At 43.8% G+C, this 16,792-nt stretch overlaps 1 protein-coding gene across 5 annotated transcripts in view; it reads left to right on the top strand.

Annotated features, from left to right (window-relative positions):
• LOC137369736 (carbohydrate sulfotransferase 9-like) overlaps window positions 1-14,682 on the top strand; it is a 165,387-nt gene extending 150,705 nt beyond the window's left edge. For all 5 annotated transcript variants that reach the window (XM_068031126.1, XM_068031125.1, XM_068031121.1 and 2 more), the window contains exons 3-4: window positions 7,533-7,570; window positions 11,445-14,682. In XM_068031126.1, coding sequence (XP_067887227.1) covers window positions 7,533-7,570; window positions 11,445-12,518 — 1,112 coding nt within the window. In that variant the 3' untranslated portion in view covers window positions 12,519-14,682. The remainder of the gene's footprint in view (window positions 1-7,532; window positions 7,571-11,444) is intronic.
• Window positions 14,683-16,792: the final 2,110 nt, after the last annotated feature.

Here is a 16,792-nt window from a genome sequence, read left to right as displayed (position 1 = left end):
TGGCGAGACATTTGTCATCTCAAGTTCTCTGCCCCCGTCACTCACTCTAACCTGTTCCCCTCTGAACTTGAGGCACTCCATTCTCTCAGGTCGAAACCCGACATGGTCATCAAACCTGCAGACAAGTGTGGTACTGTTGTCGTATGGTGTACCGAGCTCTACCTTGCAGAGGCTCAGTGCCAACTCACAGACACTTCTTCCTACCTCCCTCTGGACCATGACCCCACCACCGAACATCAAGCCACTGTCCAAAGGACTGTCACTGACCTCATCTCCTCTGGAGATCTTCCGTCCACAGTTTCCAACCTCATAGTCCCGCAACCCCGGACAGCCCGCTTCTACCTCCTTCCCAAAATCCACAAACAGGACTGTCCCGGCAGACCCATTGTGTCAGCCTGCTCCTGCCCCACTGAACTTATTTCTTCCTATCTTGACTCTATCTTTTCTCCGCTGGTCCAGTCTCTTCCCACCTACATCCGTGACTCTTCTGACGCCCTACGTCATTTAGACAATTTCCAGTTTCCTGGTCCCAACCGCCTCCTCTGCACTATGGACGTCCAAACGCTCTACACCTCCATCCTCCACCAGGATGGTTTAAGGACTCTCTGCTTCTTCCTTGAACAGAGGCCCAACCAGTCCCCATCCACCACCACCCTCCTCCGCCTGGCTGAACTTGTTCTCACATTGAACAACTTCTCCTTCAACTCCACTCACTTCCTTCAAGAGTGGTCCTAAAGGAAGAGTGCTAAATTGGGGGAAGGCCAACTATACCAAAATTCGGCAGGAGCTGGGGAATGTAGATTGGGAGCAGCTGTTTGAAGATAAATCCACATTTGATCTGTGGGAGGCTTTTAAAGAGAGGTTGATTAGCGTGCAGGAGAGACATGTTCCCGTGAAAATGAGGGATAGAAATGGCAAGATTAGGGAACCATGGATGACAGGTGAAATTGTGAGACTAGCTAAGAGGAAAAAGGAAGCATACATAAAGTCTAGGCAGCTGAAGAAAGACGAAGCTTTGGAAGAATATCGGGAATGTAGGACCAATCTGAAACGAGGAATTAAGAGGGCTAAAAGGGGTCATGAAATATCTTTAGCAAACAGGGTTAAGGAAAATCCCAAAGCCTTTTATTCATATATAAGGAGCAAGAGGGTAACTAGAGAAAGGATTGGCCCACTCAAGGACAAAGGAGGAAAATTATGCGTGGAGTCAGAGAAAATGGGTGAGATTCTAAACGAGTACTTTGCATCGGTATTCACCGAGGAGAGGGACATGACGGATGTTGAGGTTAGGGATAGATGTTTGATTACTCTAGGTCAAGTCGGCATAAGGAGGGAGGAAGTGTTGGGTATTCTAAAAGGCATTAAGGTGGACAAGTCCCCAGGTCCGGATGGGATCTATCCCAGGTTACTGTGGGAAGCGAGAGAGGAAATAGCTGGGGCCTTAACAGATATCTTTGCAGCATCCTTAAAAACGGGTGAGGTCCCGGAGGACTGGAGAATTGCTAATGTTGTCCCCTTGTTTAAGAAGGGTAGCAGGGATAATCCAGGTAATTATAGACCGGTGAGCCTGACGTCAGTGGTAGGGAAGCTGCTGGAGAAGATACTGAGGGATAGGATCGATTCCCATTTGGAAGAAAATGGGCTAATCAGTGATAGGCAACATGGTTTTGTGCAGGGAAGGTCATGTCTTACCAACTTAATAGAATTCTTTGAGGAAGTGACAAAGTTGATTGATGAGGGAAGGGCTGTAGATGTCATATACATGGACTTCAGTAAGGCGTTTGATAAGGTTCCCCATGGTAGGTTGATGGAGAAAGTGAAGTCGCATGGGGTCCAAGGTGTACTAGCTAGATGGATAAAGAACTGGCTGGGCAACAGGAGACAGAGAGTAGCAGTGGAAGGGAGTTTCTCAAAATGGAGACGTGTGACCAGTGGTGTTCCACAGGGATCCGTGCTGGGACCACTGTTGTTTGTGATATTCATAAATGATTTGGAGGAAAGTATAGGTGGTCTGATTAGCAAGTTTGCAGACGACACTAAGATTGGTGGAGTAGCAGATAGTGAAGGGGACTGTCAGAGAATACAGCAGAATATAGATAGATTGGAGAGTTGGGCAGAGAAATGGCAGATGGAGTTCAATCCGGGCAAATGCGAGGTGATGCATTTTGGAAGATCCAATTCAAGAGTGAACTATACAATAAATGGAAAAGTCCTGGGGAAAATTGATGTACAGAGAGATTTGGGTGTTCAGGTCCATTGTTCCCTGAAGGTGGCAACGCAGGTCAATATAGTGGTCAAGAAGGCATACGGCATGCTTTCCTTCATCGGACGGGGTATTGAGTACAAGAGTTGGCAGGTCATGTTACAGTTGTATAAGACTTTGGTTCGGCCACATTTGGAATACTGCGTGCAGTTCTGGTCGCCACATTACCAAAAGGATGTAGATGCTTTGGAGAGGGTGCAGAGGAGGTTCACCAGGATGTTGCCTGGTATGGAGGGCGCTAGCTATGAAGAGAGGTTGAGTAGATTAGGATTATTTTCATTAGAAAGACGGAGGTTGAGGGGGGACCTGATTGAGGTGTACAAAATCATGAGAGGTATGGACAGGGTGGATAGCAAGAAGCTTTTACCCAGAGTGGGGGATTCAATTACTAGGGGTCACGAGTTCAAAGTGAGAGGGGAAATGTTTAGGGGGGATATGCGTGGAAATTTCTTTACGCAGAGGGTGGTGGGTGCCTGGAACGTGTTGCCAGCGGAGGTGGTAGACATGGGCACGATAGCGTCTTTTAAGATGTATCTAGACAGATACATGAATGGGCAGGAAGCAAAGTGATACAGACCCTGAGGAAATAGGCGACAGGTTGAGATAGAGGATTTGGATCGGCGCAGGCTTGGAGGGCCGAAGGGCCTGTTCCTGTGCTGTAATTTTCTTTGTTCTTTGTTCTTTGTAAAAGGTGCTGCTGTGGGTACCCGCATGGGTCCTAGTTATGCTTGTCTTTTTGTGGGATATGTCGAGCATTCTTTGTTCCAGTCCTACTCAGGTCCCCTCCCCCAACTCTTTTTCCGGTACATTGATGACTGTATCGGTGCCGTTTCCTGCTCCCGCCCCGAACTGTAAAACTTTATCAACTTTGCTTCCAATTTCCACCCTTCTCTCACTTTTATATGGTCCATCTCTGACACTTCCCTTCCCTTCCTCGACTTCTCTGTCTCCATCTCTGGGGATAGGTTGTCTACTAGTATCCATTATAAGCCCACCGACTCCCACAGCTACCTTGACTACACTTCTTCACACCCTGCCTCCTGTAAGGACTCCATTCCATTCTCCCAGTTTCTCCGACTCCGACGCATCTGCTCTGATGATGCTACCTTCCACGACAGTGCTTCTGATATGACCTCCTTTTTCCTCAACCGAGGATTCCCCCCCACTGTTGTTGACAGGGCCCTCAACCGTGTCCGGCCCATTCCCCGCACCTCTACCCTCACCCCTTCCCCTCCCTCCCAGAACCGTGATAGGGTTTTCCTTGTCCTCACGTTCCACCCCATCAGCCTCCATAGCAAAAGGATCATCCTCCGCCATTTCCGCCACCTCCAGCGTGATGCCACTACCAAACGCATCTTCCCCTCCCTTCCACTGTCAGCATTCCGAAGGGATCGTTCCCTCCGCAACACCCTGGTCCACTCCTCCATTACCCCACCACCTCGTCCCCGTCCCATGGCATCTTCCCCTGCAGTCACAGGAGGTGTAATACCTGACCATTTACCTCCTCTCTCCACACTATCCCAGGCCCCAAACACTCCTTTCAGGTGAAACAGTGATTTACTTGTACTTCTTTCAACGTAGTATACTGTATTCGCTCCTCACAATGTGGTCTCCTCTACATTGGGGAGACCAAACACAAACTGGGTGACCGCGTTGCGGAACACCTCCACTCAGTCCGCAAGCAGGACCCTGAGCTTCCCGTTGCTTGCCATTTCAACACTCCCCCCTGCTCTCATGCTCACATCACTGTCCTGGGATTGCTGCAGTGTTCCAATCAACATCAACGCAAGCTCGAGGAACAGCATCTCACTTACCGATTAGGCACACTACAGCCTGCCGGACTGAACATTGAGTTCAATAATTTCAGAGCATGACTGGCCCCCAATTTAACTTTTATTTTTAGTTATTTTTTCTTTTTTTCTTTTTTACATTTTGACAATTTTTTTTGTTTTTGTCATTTCGTCTTAGTTTGCTCAGTTTGCTTACCCACTTTTTTTTTCATGTTTGTACTTGCTGCTGTTCAATATTTTGTCCGTTAACACCCTATCTGTACTCATGCTTTGTCTTTCGACACATCATTAACATATTGTTTGCCTTTGCTCCATGACCTTTTGATCAGCTATGTGGCCTTGTCCAATCTACACCTTCTCCTTTGTTATCTCTTGCTCCACCCCCACCTCACTTGCTTATAACATTTGACATTTCTAATATTTGCTAGTTCCGAAGAAGGGTCACTGACCCGAAACATTAACTCTGCTTCTCTTTCCACAGATGCTGCCAGACCTGCTGGGTATTTCCAGCGTTTCTTGTTTTTATTTCAGATTTCCAGCATCTGCAGTATTTTGCTTTTATTTTACCTTAATCTTCTAGACTTGAGGGACAAGCCTAGTCTTTGCAATCTGTCCTCAATATTTAATCTTTTTTGCCCCTTTCAAAATGGCGGCAGGTGAATTGTTGGGTGTAACGGGTATAAGACCATTATCGCTCCATTAACATTGAGCAATACAGGTTAAAATTGACACCATTAAACTCTGGAGCACCAGCAGTCCCACACATTAAGCCTGGTGCCAGTGGTCCCGCAATAATAATATCAGATATAGGTGCTCGTCTTCCAACATACGTTTGTACATCAGCTGATTCTGACCTGACGGGAGCTGTAATGAGTTCTGTCTCTATTTGTATTGTTGTTTTCCTGGCAAGTGTAAATGGGCTTCTTGATTGTCAGATTGAATGTTTGATGAGCTGGTTGATTGTTCCTTCCCCAAATGCTTCATTTGTCTTCCCAGCTTTGGTCATTATCATTTTGCTGTCTGGATAATTGTAGCTGGTTCCTTTGTTGCGGAAATCTTTTAATCAGTGTTCCACTTTGTAAATGTTTCTTTGTTGGGACTAATTGGTGTCTCTGTATTCAGAATGCTGACCGTGAGATTTATGTCTCCCTGCCTCAGTGAGTTGCACTCTCGCTTCCGAGTCCGAAGCTCTTGGGTTTGAGTCCCACACTGGCGATTTAATCTTGGCTGAAATTCCTGGTACTGAGGGGGCGTTGCACTGTCGGAGGGTCAGTACTGAGGGAGGGCTGCACTGTTGGAAGGTCAGTACTGAGGGAGTGCTGTACTGGCAGAGGGGCAGTACTGAGGGAGCGCTGCACTGTCGGAGGGTCAGTACTGAGGGAGCGCTGCACTGTCGGAGGGTCAGTACTGAGGGAGGGCTGCACTGTTGGAAGGTCAGTACTGAGGGAGTGCTGTACTGGCAGAGGGGCAGTACTGAGGGAGCACTGCACTGTCGGAGGCTCAGTACTGAGGGAGCGCTGCACTGTCGGAGGGTCAGTACTGAGGGAGCGCTGCACTGTCGGAGGGTCAGTACTGAGGGAGCGCTGCACTGTCGGAGGGTCAGTACTGAGGGATCTTCACAGTCTGCATGACTTGGTATGGAATCTATCTGATAGTGCATCTAACCAGTAATTTCATTGTAGGAAAGAATAATAGCCCGGATTTTGCAGTCAGCAGTGAACAAATTGCACTGGGCCACCATTCATTACACTTACAGCTGCCCACAATCAGCGTTTGTGCAGCAAGTTACATTAATTGGAGAGGTATTTCAGTGTGCTGCCCACTTCACGGCTAGCAAATCTGTGTACATTCAGCCAATCAGATTGAACAATCTTTACTAAGACACATGGATTCTTTTTTAAATTCATTCACAGGATGTAGACAACACTGGCAAGGCGGCCATTTGTTGCCCATCCCTAATACCAGGAACTTTAAGTTTGAATATTCTAATTCAATGTAAAATCAAGTACAGAAAGCCAAATAAAGAGAGGGAAAGAAAAAAGAAATATGGGATTAAGAGAGAAAGATAAAAGAAGCAAAGAAAAAAATTTAAAATGTATTTTAAAAATCTTGTCAGGCAAGCCACCCAAGACTGAGGCACACGTTATTTTGCCACATGAACATTAAACTTAAAATTGCAAGCTCCTGACTGAAAAGACATTTGCATGGTAACAGACAGTGTTGGAGCAAGGGACAAAGGGCCATGCCCTGACTCATTCAACCAACAATGGACTTTTGATTACCAGACTTTGAAGGTGGGGGGAGCTAGCATTCCAGGTTGACTGCTAAGATAGCAGAATCCCCAATACACAGAAGAAGTGGTCAGACCAGTTTTAGTAACATGACTAGCTGGCTGTTGAGGTTTGAACTTCCAACAAGGAATTTGAACTCAGAAAAAGCTGTGTGCCCATGGAGTGAAGATCTCTCCGGCTGGCTCACCGCAGCCTCTCCTGTCTGCCTGCTCATCTCTCAAGGAACTGAATCTTGTGAAGACACATGAACCTCAAAGAGAGAAATGTCTCCTACAGTGAACAAGGTTTAAAAATACTGGGCCCCAATGAAAAGCAAGACTACTTACAATCAAGGGAGCTCGAAGTACAGTAAACAAGAAACTCTTCTGAAATTGCCTCAAACCCCTCTCTACTATATTTTCCTCTCCTCTTTTCTGTCCCTATCGGCATGTGTATATCACATGTGCTGCTAGCGTCGGCGCATCATATATCCATAGGCGCTAACTGTATTCGAGTTTAAGTTTAAGTTTTAATAAACTTCATGTTTCTCCTTTAAACCTGAGAAAACCTGGTGTGCTGGTTTCTTTGCCTTATAATTGGAAAGCTATGAATAAGGATTCACAAAAGGGGGAGCTCAAAATATGGTGTGTTTAAAAATAAAACCCTGTTACAATAAGACCAGGTAAAGACAGCAAAAGACCCCTAGACACATGTCTCGCCTGGTCGTAACAATCTCCAGCAATAACTAAGATCTGAAGGAATGAGGTGTCATATTTGTTAAATTAAATTTTCAGGGCCAGAGAGATTGTTTGGCAGTAATCAAGACTTATCACAGTTAAAAATTCATTTACACTTGAATAGACACAGTAACTTTTTCTGGACTGTTTGATGGGTATCTGGTGGGTAAGTAAAACAACGTCACACTCTTCGTGTGTTTGATGTCGAGGGACTGGTGTAGGGAAGCTTGTGGAGAAGGGCAACTCGGACAGCAACCTCTTGATTTCCGCATGCAGACTCCAGAAGTTGCTATCCGATTTACTTCTTAATAATGATGGATGTTGATAGCTTCATTGTTATTCCTACTGCAAAATCCAGCCATAGTGTAGCCTTCAGAAGCAGTTTATTTTGTCCAGGTGAATTCACTTCTGTTTTTGAAGATTATATTTTCATACCAATTAACCCTTATTTTATGTTCTGCTTTTCTTTTAGTGTTGAGATATAAGCTTCAACGGGGCCAAAGCGATAAGGTAATTGAACCTAATGGTAGTGTTACATATTACGTGTATTACATAAAAAGAAAAAAGAAAGACTAGCAGTTGTATAGTGCCTTTCATGACCACTGGACATCTCAAAGTGCTTTACAGCCAATGAAGTACTTTTGAAGTGTAGTCACTGTTATAATGCAGGTACTGTGTGCACAAGAATTATGAAGAATAGGTAAGCAACCTGACAATAGCTCACATTCAAAACCAACCCTCACCATTTCTACAACAGATCTTGGATACATCTTCAGTTTTAGTTTTTTTATGTAATGCTTTCCAATGCAATATTATAACATCATTCTGTTGACTTAGATTGTTTCTGGGATCCAATTTGGGACTGAAAGAATAGCTGGGGTTAGGGTTGTCAACTGTGGTTGTGCATAATCCTCTGCTTTAATCACATGGCCTCTTGCCTCTGACTATCCCACCCCCACAACTCTCACCATTGGTCGCCCGACATGTCCATCTTCAAGTGTGCCCCGCCGTCCCAGCCATTCGTCATTATCTGATTGGATGATTCTTCTCTGTCAGACAGACAGTGTGCTCCAGTCCAATATTTTTTTAAACCAGTAAATGAAATTGTTCAAATAAATGTTTCTAAAATATATTATTGCCTTTATGATTTTTCTCCCAGGTTTGCTGGCAGCACTGTCCTGGAGATTGGTCTTTAATTCCTGGAGACTTCAGGGCAGTCCTGGAGCTTGGCAACACTAGCTGCAGCAACAGAATGATGCACAGAATGTACTGTCAGTATTGTGTGTTTAGTAGCATGGGCGATGAAAAGGTCCCACAAGGCAAAATGCTTTAATATTGGTGTGATGATGTACTATTGCGTGATGGTCTTAATTCATCACCTTAAATTGTACCCACAGTTATTTCACCCTTTGTGTTAAAAATCTCAAATTGCTCTTTTGAAACACATAGGAACAAGAGGAGACCATTCAGCCCCTCGAACCTGTTCCGCCATTCAATGAGATCATGGCTGATTTGCAACCTAACTCCATATACCCGCCATTGCCCCGTATCCCTTTATACCTTTTGTTAATCTATCAATCTCAGTTTTAGCATTATCAATTGATCTAGCATCATGTATGTTCGTATGTTCACTCCTGAAAGATCTGGCTCAATTTTCAGTCTACACCCCCTAGTCCTAGACTCCTCAAACAGCCGAAATAGTTTCTCTCTATCTCCCCTATCCATTCCCCTCAATATCTCAAAAACTTTGATTAAATCCTCCAATAACCTTCTAAATTCCAGGAAATACAACCCTAGTTTGTTTAATACAAAAGCAAAATACTGCGGATGCTGGAAATCAGTTTAATCGCTCCTTGTAATTTAACCCTTTAAGTCCAGGTATTATTCTGGTAAATTTACACTGCACTCCCTCCAAAGCCAGTATATCCTTCCTAAGGTGTGGTGCCCAGAACTGCTCACAGTAACTCCAGGTGTGGTTTAACCAGTGCAAATTTGAAAGGACACAATCCATAATTCTATTGTAATTACAGATGTTTTCATAATTCAAGTGACTGTGAAATGCTACTGTGGGCCCCCCAACTACAGTTGAATCAATATCCTTATAGTAATAATAGCTAGGATATTGAATACAAAATAGTGAAAAATAATTCATATAAGATAAACCTTTATAAAACATTGGTTAGGCTTCAGCCAATTCCGGGTACCAAACTTTAGGAAGGATATCAAGGTCTTTGAGAGGGTACAGAGGAGATTTACTAGAATGGTAGCAGGGACGAGGGACTTCAGTTAATGTGGAGACTGGAGAAGCTGGGGTTGTTCTCCTTAGAGCAGAGAAGTTTAAGGGAAGATTTGATAGAGGTGTTCAAAATCATGAAGGGTTTTGATAGAATAAATAAGGTGAAACTGTTTCCACTGGCAGGAGGTTGGTACCCAGAGGACACAGATTTAAAATAATTGGTCAAAATGCCAGGGGGGAGATGAGGAGAATTTTTTTACACAGCGAGTTGTTGTGATCTGGAACGCGCTGCCTGAAAGGGCGGTGGAAGCAGATTCAATAGTAACTTTCAAAGGGAAATTGGACAAATACTTGAAGGGGAACAATTTGCAGGATTATGGGGAAAGAACAGGGGAGTGCAAATAATCGGATAGCTCTTTCCAAGGGCTGGCACAGACACAATGGGCCGAATGCCCTCCTTCTGTACTGTACGATTCTATAATCATTTTAATTAACTTCCCAATTCAATAACTGTTGTGAGAATTTGGCCAGGATTTTAGATCCCAAAAAGTGTCCGGGTGGGGAATTCGCCCTGGTGGAATTCCCCAACCTCCTGTGCGGAAATATATCACCTGGCCAATTATAACAACCCAGTCTCACGGAAGTCCCAGCAGACTGATTTTTCCAATATGGCCTGGAGCCCAGTCACTGAGACAAAGTGAGGGCACAGGATTACGTGCCTGGGCTGTCCCATGGGCGGAGGAGAGGAAGGGTCTTGCATTTGTGAGGAGGGCGTACAACAAAGGAATGAAATGAAATGCTTTTTTGAATGGGTGTTACTGTTGTAATGTGGGAAACATGGCTACCAATCTGCACACTGCAAGATCCCACAAACATCAATGACCAAATAATTTTTTTTTAGTGTTGTTGGTTGAGGGATAAATATTAACCATCACACTGGGGAAAACTGTCCACTCCTCTTTGAAATAGTGATTGTGGGATCTTTTACATCCACCTGAGAGGTCGAGTAGGAGCCACGGCTTAAGGTCTCATCTTAAATACGTCACCTCTGACAGTGCAGCACTCCCTCAGTACTGTACTGGAACGTTGAGGTTTTTGGGTGGCTATCCTTGCTCTCTGTTCTGCTGAGGAGGTTGAAATTCCAAACGGCTGGGATAAAAAAAAATTAACCTTTCTGATTTTGTTTGGTATTAGTTTGAGAAACCGCACTTCTTCATGTTTATGCTGCCTCATATTTGCAACCTTAATGAATTAAAGAGTTAATTTGGTTAGAACCAAGTAAACTATTTGCATGAGATGGTGGATTTGTTTTAAAGGGACAAGCACATTGCAGGAAGTCTACAACCCCATGGTCTGCTAAATTTTCTTGCTATTCCAGTACCAAGTGTTTCCCCTGCAATCTGTACGTAATGCTTCCTAATCTAATAATAGACATTGGCAGAACAATGTGGTTTAAAAAACACTTTCTTCTTTCTCACATTGAAGAACAGAAGTTTTTTTTTACATAGAATTACATAGGATGTACAGCCCAAAAATAGGTCATTTAGCCCAACCCGTCCATGCCAACATTAATTCTCCAGTAAAGCCTCATCTAACTCTGTCAGTGTAGCCCTCTATTCCCTTCTCCTTCATGTGCTTATCTAGCCTCCCCTTAAATGCATCTATACTATTTCACTTCAACCACTCCCTGTGGTAGTGAGTTCCACATTCTCACCACTCTCTGGATAAAGAAGTTTCTTCTGAATTTCCGATTGGATTTCTGGCTGACTATCTTATATTGATGGCCTCCAGTTTTGCTCTTCCCCAAAAGTGTCTCTGTGTTTACTCTATCAAAACCTTCTGTAATTTTAGAGACCTCTAACAGGTCACACCTCAGCCCCCTCTTTTAGACCCAGCCTTTTCAGCCTTTCTTGTTAGCTATAACAGCGCAGTTATGCAACAGCTATGCAAAGCAGAAAAATTATGATGCACTGAAACTCAGTTTTGGACAACACATTTGTAATCTGAAAATTAGTCTAGTTTGGGCTAGCTATGCTTTAGTTTATCAAGAGTGCGTGGGCGATCATTTTTGAATTGGGTCGAGAGTGGCTTTCTCCAATCATTCTTCAGACTTTTGCTTTTATTTATCTAGTCTTATTTGCTTTATAGGTCTGGTATCAACCAAATAAAATCCCAGGAGAGCATCGCATAAGTTTCAAGACCACAGGAGCTGCAGGTAACCGGATTAAGGAAATTCGAAATGGGATTGCTTCAAAGGCCACGACATACACTTTCGATGAAGTTGATAACTCACTGAAGAAGAGGTTATCTCAACAGAGCAAGATGAAGAATCTATTACTAAAGAAGCTCTTCGAACCGATTATTTACCTGCCAACGGTTCATCCCTTGAATCGGAGTCTGGTGACAGATAACATTCAGGAGCGAAGGAAACGATTCCTCGCTGACTTCTGCAAGAAGTATAACATCAGTAAACACAGGATCTCCTTGAGAAGGCTCGTGTCTCGTGTTTATGTGGAGGACAAAAATAAGCTGCTGTACTGTGAGGTGCCCAAAGCTGGATGTTCGAACTGGAAGCGTGTCCTGATGGTGCTGAATGGTCTCGCCTCATCCCCACACAATATCTCGCACAACTTTGTGCACTATGGAAAGCATCTTCGCAGGCTGGACAGCTACAGCCTTCAGGAGACCTATGAGTTTTTGAGTACCTTTACTAAAATTTTGTTTGTGAGGGATCCGATGGAAAGACTGGTGTCAGCTTTTAGGGATAAATTTGAGCACCCAAATGTTTATTACCACCCTGTGTTTGGCAGGGCAATCTTGAAGAAATACAGAACCAATGCTAGCACTGAGGCCCTAAAGACAGGATCAGGGGTCACTTTCAGGGAGTTTGTTCACTATCTCTTGGATCCACAGAAGCCTGTAGGCATGGATATTCATTGGGAGCAAATCAGCAGGCTCTGCTCTCCCTGCCTAATTAATTATGACTTTATTGGAAAGTTTGAGAACTTAGAGAATGATGCCAACTACTTTCTGAAACTCATAGGTGCCCCTCCCGAACTCCATTTCCCTAGTTTCAAAGACAGGCACTCCTCTGATGGAAGGACAACTTCTGCTTTGGTTGAGAAATATCTACATCAAATATCCCCTTTGGAAAGGCAACAGATTTATAACTTTTATTACCTCGACTACCTTATGTTTAACTATTCTAAGCCACATTTTTAATATGTATCTGACTGAAAAAGTAATTTATCACAAATATTAATATATTTTGTGATGTGGATCTTATGTTGATATGTTGTTATGCAGTTGGAATCATGTTTAGACATAAGGCCTTCAATGAATTTGTACGTTTTTTCTTTATTCATTAGCATAACAGATGATGGGAAAGGAAAGGGTGAGCTCTCTCTGTTGCTTTATGGATAGATACATCGTACTGTATGGCACTGAAGCCATACAAATCAAAAGATCAAAGACTCAAATCCCAGTCTCTACTGATGGAGCAATTCCCGTTAAAATTTGCTCTTAGCATTCCTGAACTTGGGAAGAGAAGATTTGCCTTTGCTCTGTAGTGATTCCTGCATGTCACTATTGTTGGAAGACAGATCGATGCTGGTAGTGATGCACTCTACAGTTCAATAGATCCCTCGCACTCACTCTCAGGAACTCGTGTGTGAAGGGTAGCCATTTCAACGAGGTCATGGGGAATCCCAGGCCCTGGCAAGAATCAGCATATTCAGTAGAAAAAAGAAAAAGCTGGAGAGGATTAAGAGGGATCAAAAAACGTGCTTGGGAATCAAGAATTCTTCCCTCCTTCCTCACTGGGATGGGACTTCAACACAAGCAGCTCGGGAGAGAGGGCCCTTTAAAAATGGATGCATGTCCAGGGCTGACAGTGGGAGTTTATAAAGTTAACTCAGCAATGCTAATATGATCATCTTGGAAACGTCTTAAAAGCTGTGATTTCACCAACCAATTTGCAACCAGCAAAATAAACAGTGACTGTGTTCATTGCCCTTCTTTCCAATAGAATGGTGTGGAAGTGAGGAAGCTGGTGTTTGAACAACCTTTTTGACTTCTCCGTGATCAGCTGAGGAGATCGGGAAACGATTTCCCCAACTACTCGTTCAATGTGTGGCCTATTCTTCTGCTGCACTCTAGAAGAATTTTTTTAAATCATTCACAGGGTGTGACATGGCTGGCAAGACCAACATTTATTGCCCATCCCCAATTACCCTTGAGTGGCTTGCTAGGCCATTTCAGAGGGCATTTAAGAGTCAACCACATTGCTGTGGGTCTGGAGTCACATGTAGGTCAGACCAGGTAAGGATGGCAGATTTCCATCCTTAAAGGGCATTAGTCAACCAGATAGTTTTTTACAAAAATCTGGTAGTTACCTGGTCATCATTACCAAAACTAATACAAGGTTTATTTTTAATTAAACTCACACTCTCCAGCTGCTATAGTGGGATTTGAACTCATATGCCTAGATCATTACCCTAGGCATTTGGAATACAAGTCCAGTAACATGTCCACTATACTAGGTGCTTTTAGGTGTTTACTTGCTACTGTTTCATCATACTAGGGTTGTAAGTTTTATGTTGTGGGGCACAACATTTAAGGCAATGGTGAATCTCGGAGGTTCCTAGTCCTGCCTGGGTCATGGAAACATTTTAATCTCCCCTAGCAACTGAATATATTTGATTCAGAATTGATTTGTAAAGTAGGGGGATACCCAGTAGCACCAAAAGATGAAGGAGACACTCCTGAAAGAACCGGCAAAAGTCCAGAAGAAGCCAAACCTTTTTTTTTAACCAAATGCCTTGAGCTGGACAGGTAAGTTTTTGGAGTCATTTTGGAGGAGGATAAAGCCACTATTACCCATGATGCCCCTGCTACCCCAGGGACAACCCACTGGGCCTTCTCCTGTGACCCCTGGGGTTGGCCAAGATGGGGGAGGAGACACAGGAAATTGTGTAGTCCTGCCTTCCACCAGCATATGGGGGTGAAGGGCAGGAAGGGTGTGGGGGAGTGCCTGATGGGGAAGTGGTGTGGGGGTTGGGGGGGTGGGGGCGGTGCAAAGGGGCTTCCCAGCGAGGGCAGAGAGATGACAATCAGGATTGGGGGCTCATCATTATCCAAACCCCCCCCCCCCCCCGCTGCTTCTGACACATTCCCACCTGACTAGGGGGCCAGATAGTGGAGGGAAATTCTCGATGTAAAAATAGGATTGGTTTCAATGCTCTGGGTTCGAGTCCTGATGGTGAATATGCAACACACAGTGAAATTTTTCTCGGGTTCAAATCTAATCACAAATGTGGAACTGACTTACGTTTTATTGGGTTTCAATACTACTGGTGAATATGAAATAAAATGAATTATATTTTCATATTATGCCTTTGGATTCCTTCTGTTGCCTTTCAAATGAAATCATCCGTAGTTAACAGAGCAAGTGATGTGTGTCAGAAAAGGAAGTGTGTGCAAATACCAGAACAGTGAGCACGCTCAATGCTGCAATGTTTGTCTTACAAAATATCCTTGCTGACGATTAGTATTCAGATTCACTGATTAATCTTTTGTTAATTCCAGTAGTAGTACAAACACCAGCCCTGACTCAGTGGGTAGCACCCTCTTGTCTCTAAATCTGGAGGTTTTGGGTTCAAATTTCACCCCAGGACTTAAAGGGAGGAAATTTAGTATTGAGGGAGTGCTCCACTCAGTGGTGCTGTCTTTTGAGTGAGACATTAAACTGAGGCTCCATCTGCCCTGATGGATGTAAAAGATCCTGTGGGACTGTTTTGAAGAAGAGCAGGGGAGTTCTCCCTGGTGCCCTGGCCAATACTTACCCCTCAAACAACGTCACAAAAAACAGATGGTCATTATTTTGGGTGGCACAGTGGCGCAGTGGTTAGCACCGCAGCCTCACAGCTCCAGGAACCCGGCTTCGATTCTGGGTACTGCCTGTGCGGAGTTTGCAAGTTCTCCCTGTGACCGTGTGGGTTTTCGCCGGGTGCTCCGGTTTCCTCCCACAGCCAAAGACTTGCAGATTGATAGGTAAATTGACCGTTGTAGATTGCCCCTAGTGTAGGTAGGTGGTAGGGAATATGGGATTACTGTGGGGTTAGTATAAATGGGCGGTTGTTGGTCGGCACAGACTCGGTGGGCCGAACGGCCTGTTTCAGTGCTGTATCTCTAAATAAAAAAAAAATTATCACATTGCTGTTTGTGGGAGCTTGCTGTGTGCAAATTGGCAGCTACATTACAACAGTGACTACCCTTCATTGGCTGTGTCGTGCTTTGGAATGTCCGATGGTCATGAAAGGCACAATATATGTGCAAGTCCTTTTTTCCTAAATTGAAATCTGTTCAAAAGACTGACCAGATTAGGGCTCTTTCTTTCTAGACAAGAGAAGACTGAGGGCTGACCTTATAAGTCTTTAAAATTATGATAGGGCTTCAATCGGGTGGACACAGAGAAGCTGTTTTCATTTGCAAGCAAGACCAGAACTTGCGGCGAAAAATAGTCACTAATTGATCCAACAAGGAATTGAGGAGAAACTTCTTTACCCAGAGAGTGGTGAGAATGTGGAACTCACCAATAGGCCAATAGTAGAGATGCATTTAAGAGAAGCTGGATAAACACATGAAGAAGAAAGGAATAGAAGGTTATGTTGACAGGGTGCGATGAAGGAGAGGAGGAGTCTCAGTCATGACATTTGGAAACTTAATGGGGGTGAATTTCTGTTTGGATTCTCCGACTCATCTGCTAATGAGAAAACCGCTGTGGAAATTCACCCCCTATGTGCTTAGACTATCAGTTTAAGGGTAAAAGCCAGGATCTTCATAATAATGCCACACATTCCAACTGGAGTGGTTCTGCATGTCAAAAAATTCCTTGTCTTTGTGATAAATGAGTACAAAAGGACCAGGAATGTCTCCTGACAGCCGGTACAGTTAGGAACAGGTGTTGTAATTGGTTCCAAACATATTGAGGCTAAAGAAGGGTCACCATAGGTTTACATTCATCTTTCCCATAAAGTTCAGGATGTTAAAATCAAACCGAAGAATCACAAGAAGTTATCATAAGATAGCGCCAGTTTGGTAGATGGGGATTTTTTTCTATTCATCCCAATAAAATCGAAACTGATTACCTCAATAAGTGTGAGGCGGTTTGTACAGGGATGACCGATTAACTCAAATTTCTATTTGTATAAAAGATTTCATGTGCACTCAGAGCTATGGTTTGTTATTATAGGCAAAGTATGACTGGCAACTAAGTGACTGAACAAACAATTAATGCAGTCATGCCAAATTCTTCTCTCTTATCAGAGAGGCGAATCAATTTATTTTAATATTTCTTAATTCCAGGTTGAGAGAACCACATTCTATCAGAACACTAGACAGGAGTGTCTCCGAGGCAGCTTACACTTAAAATCGTGCTGTTATAGAAACAAGTAAGGAATAGGCTGACAAGGATCTAGCTTGATGCTGTTTATTGC

Source organism: Heterodontus francisci, chromosome 5 (assembly GCF_036365525.1).
Source record: "Heterodontus francisci isolate sHetFra1 chromosome 5, sHetFra1.hap1, whole genome shotgun sequence".
Taxonomy (NCBI): Eukaryota; Metazoa; Chordata; class Chondrichthyes; order Heterodontiformes; family Heterodontidae; genus Heterodontus; species Heterodontus francisci.
The sequence above is the reverse complement of the archived record's forward strand: the minus strand, read 5'-3'. Positions and strand labels throughout refer to the sequence as shown.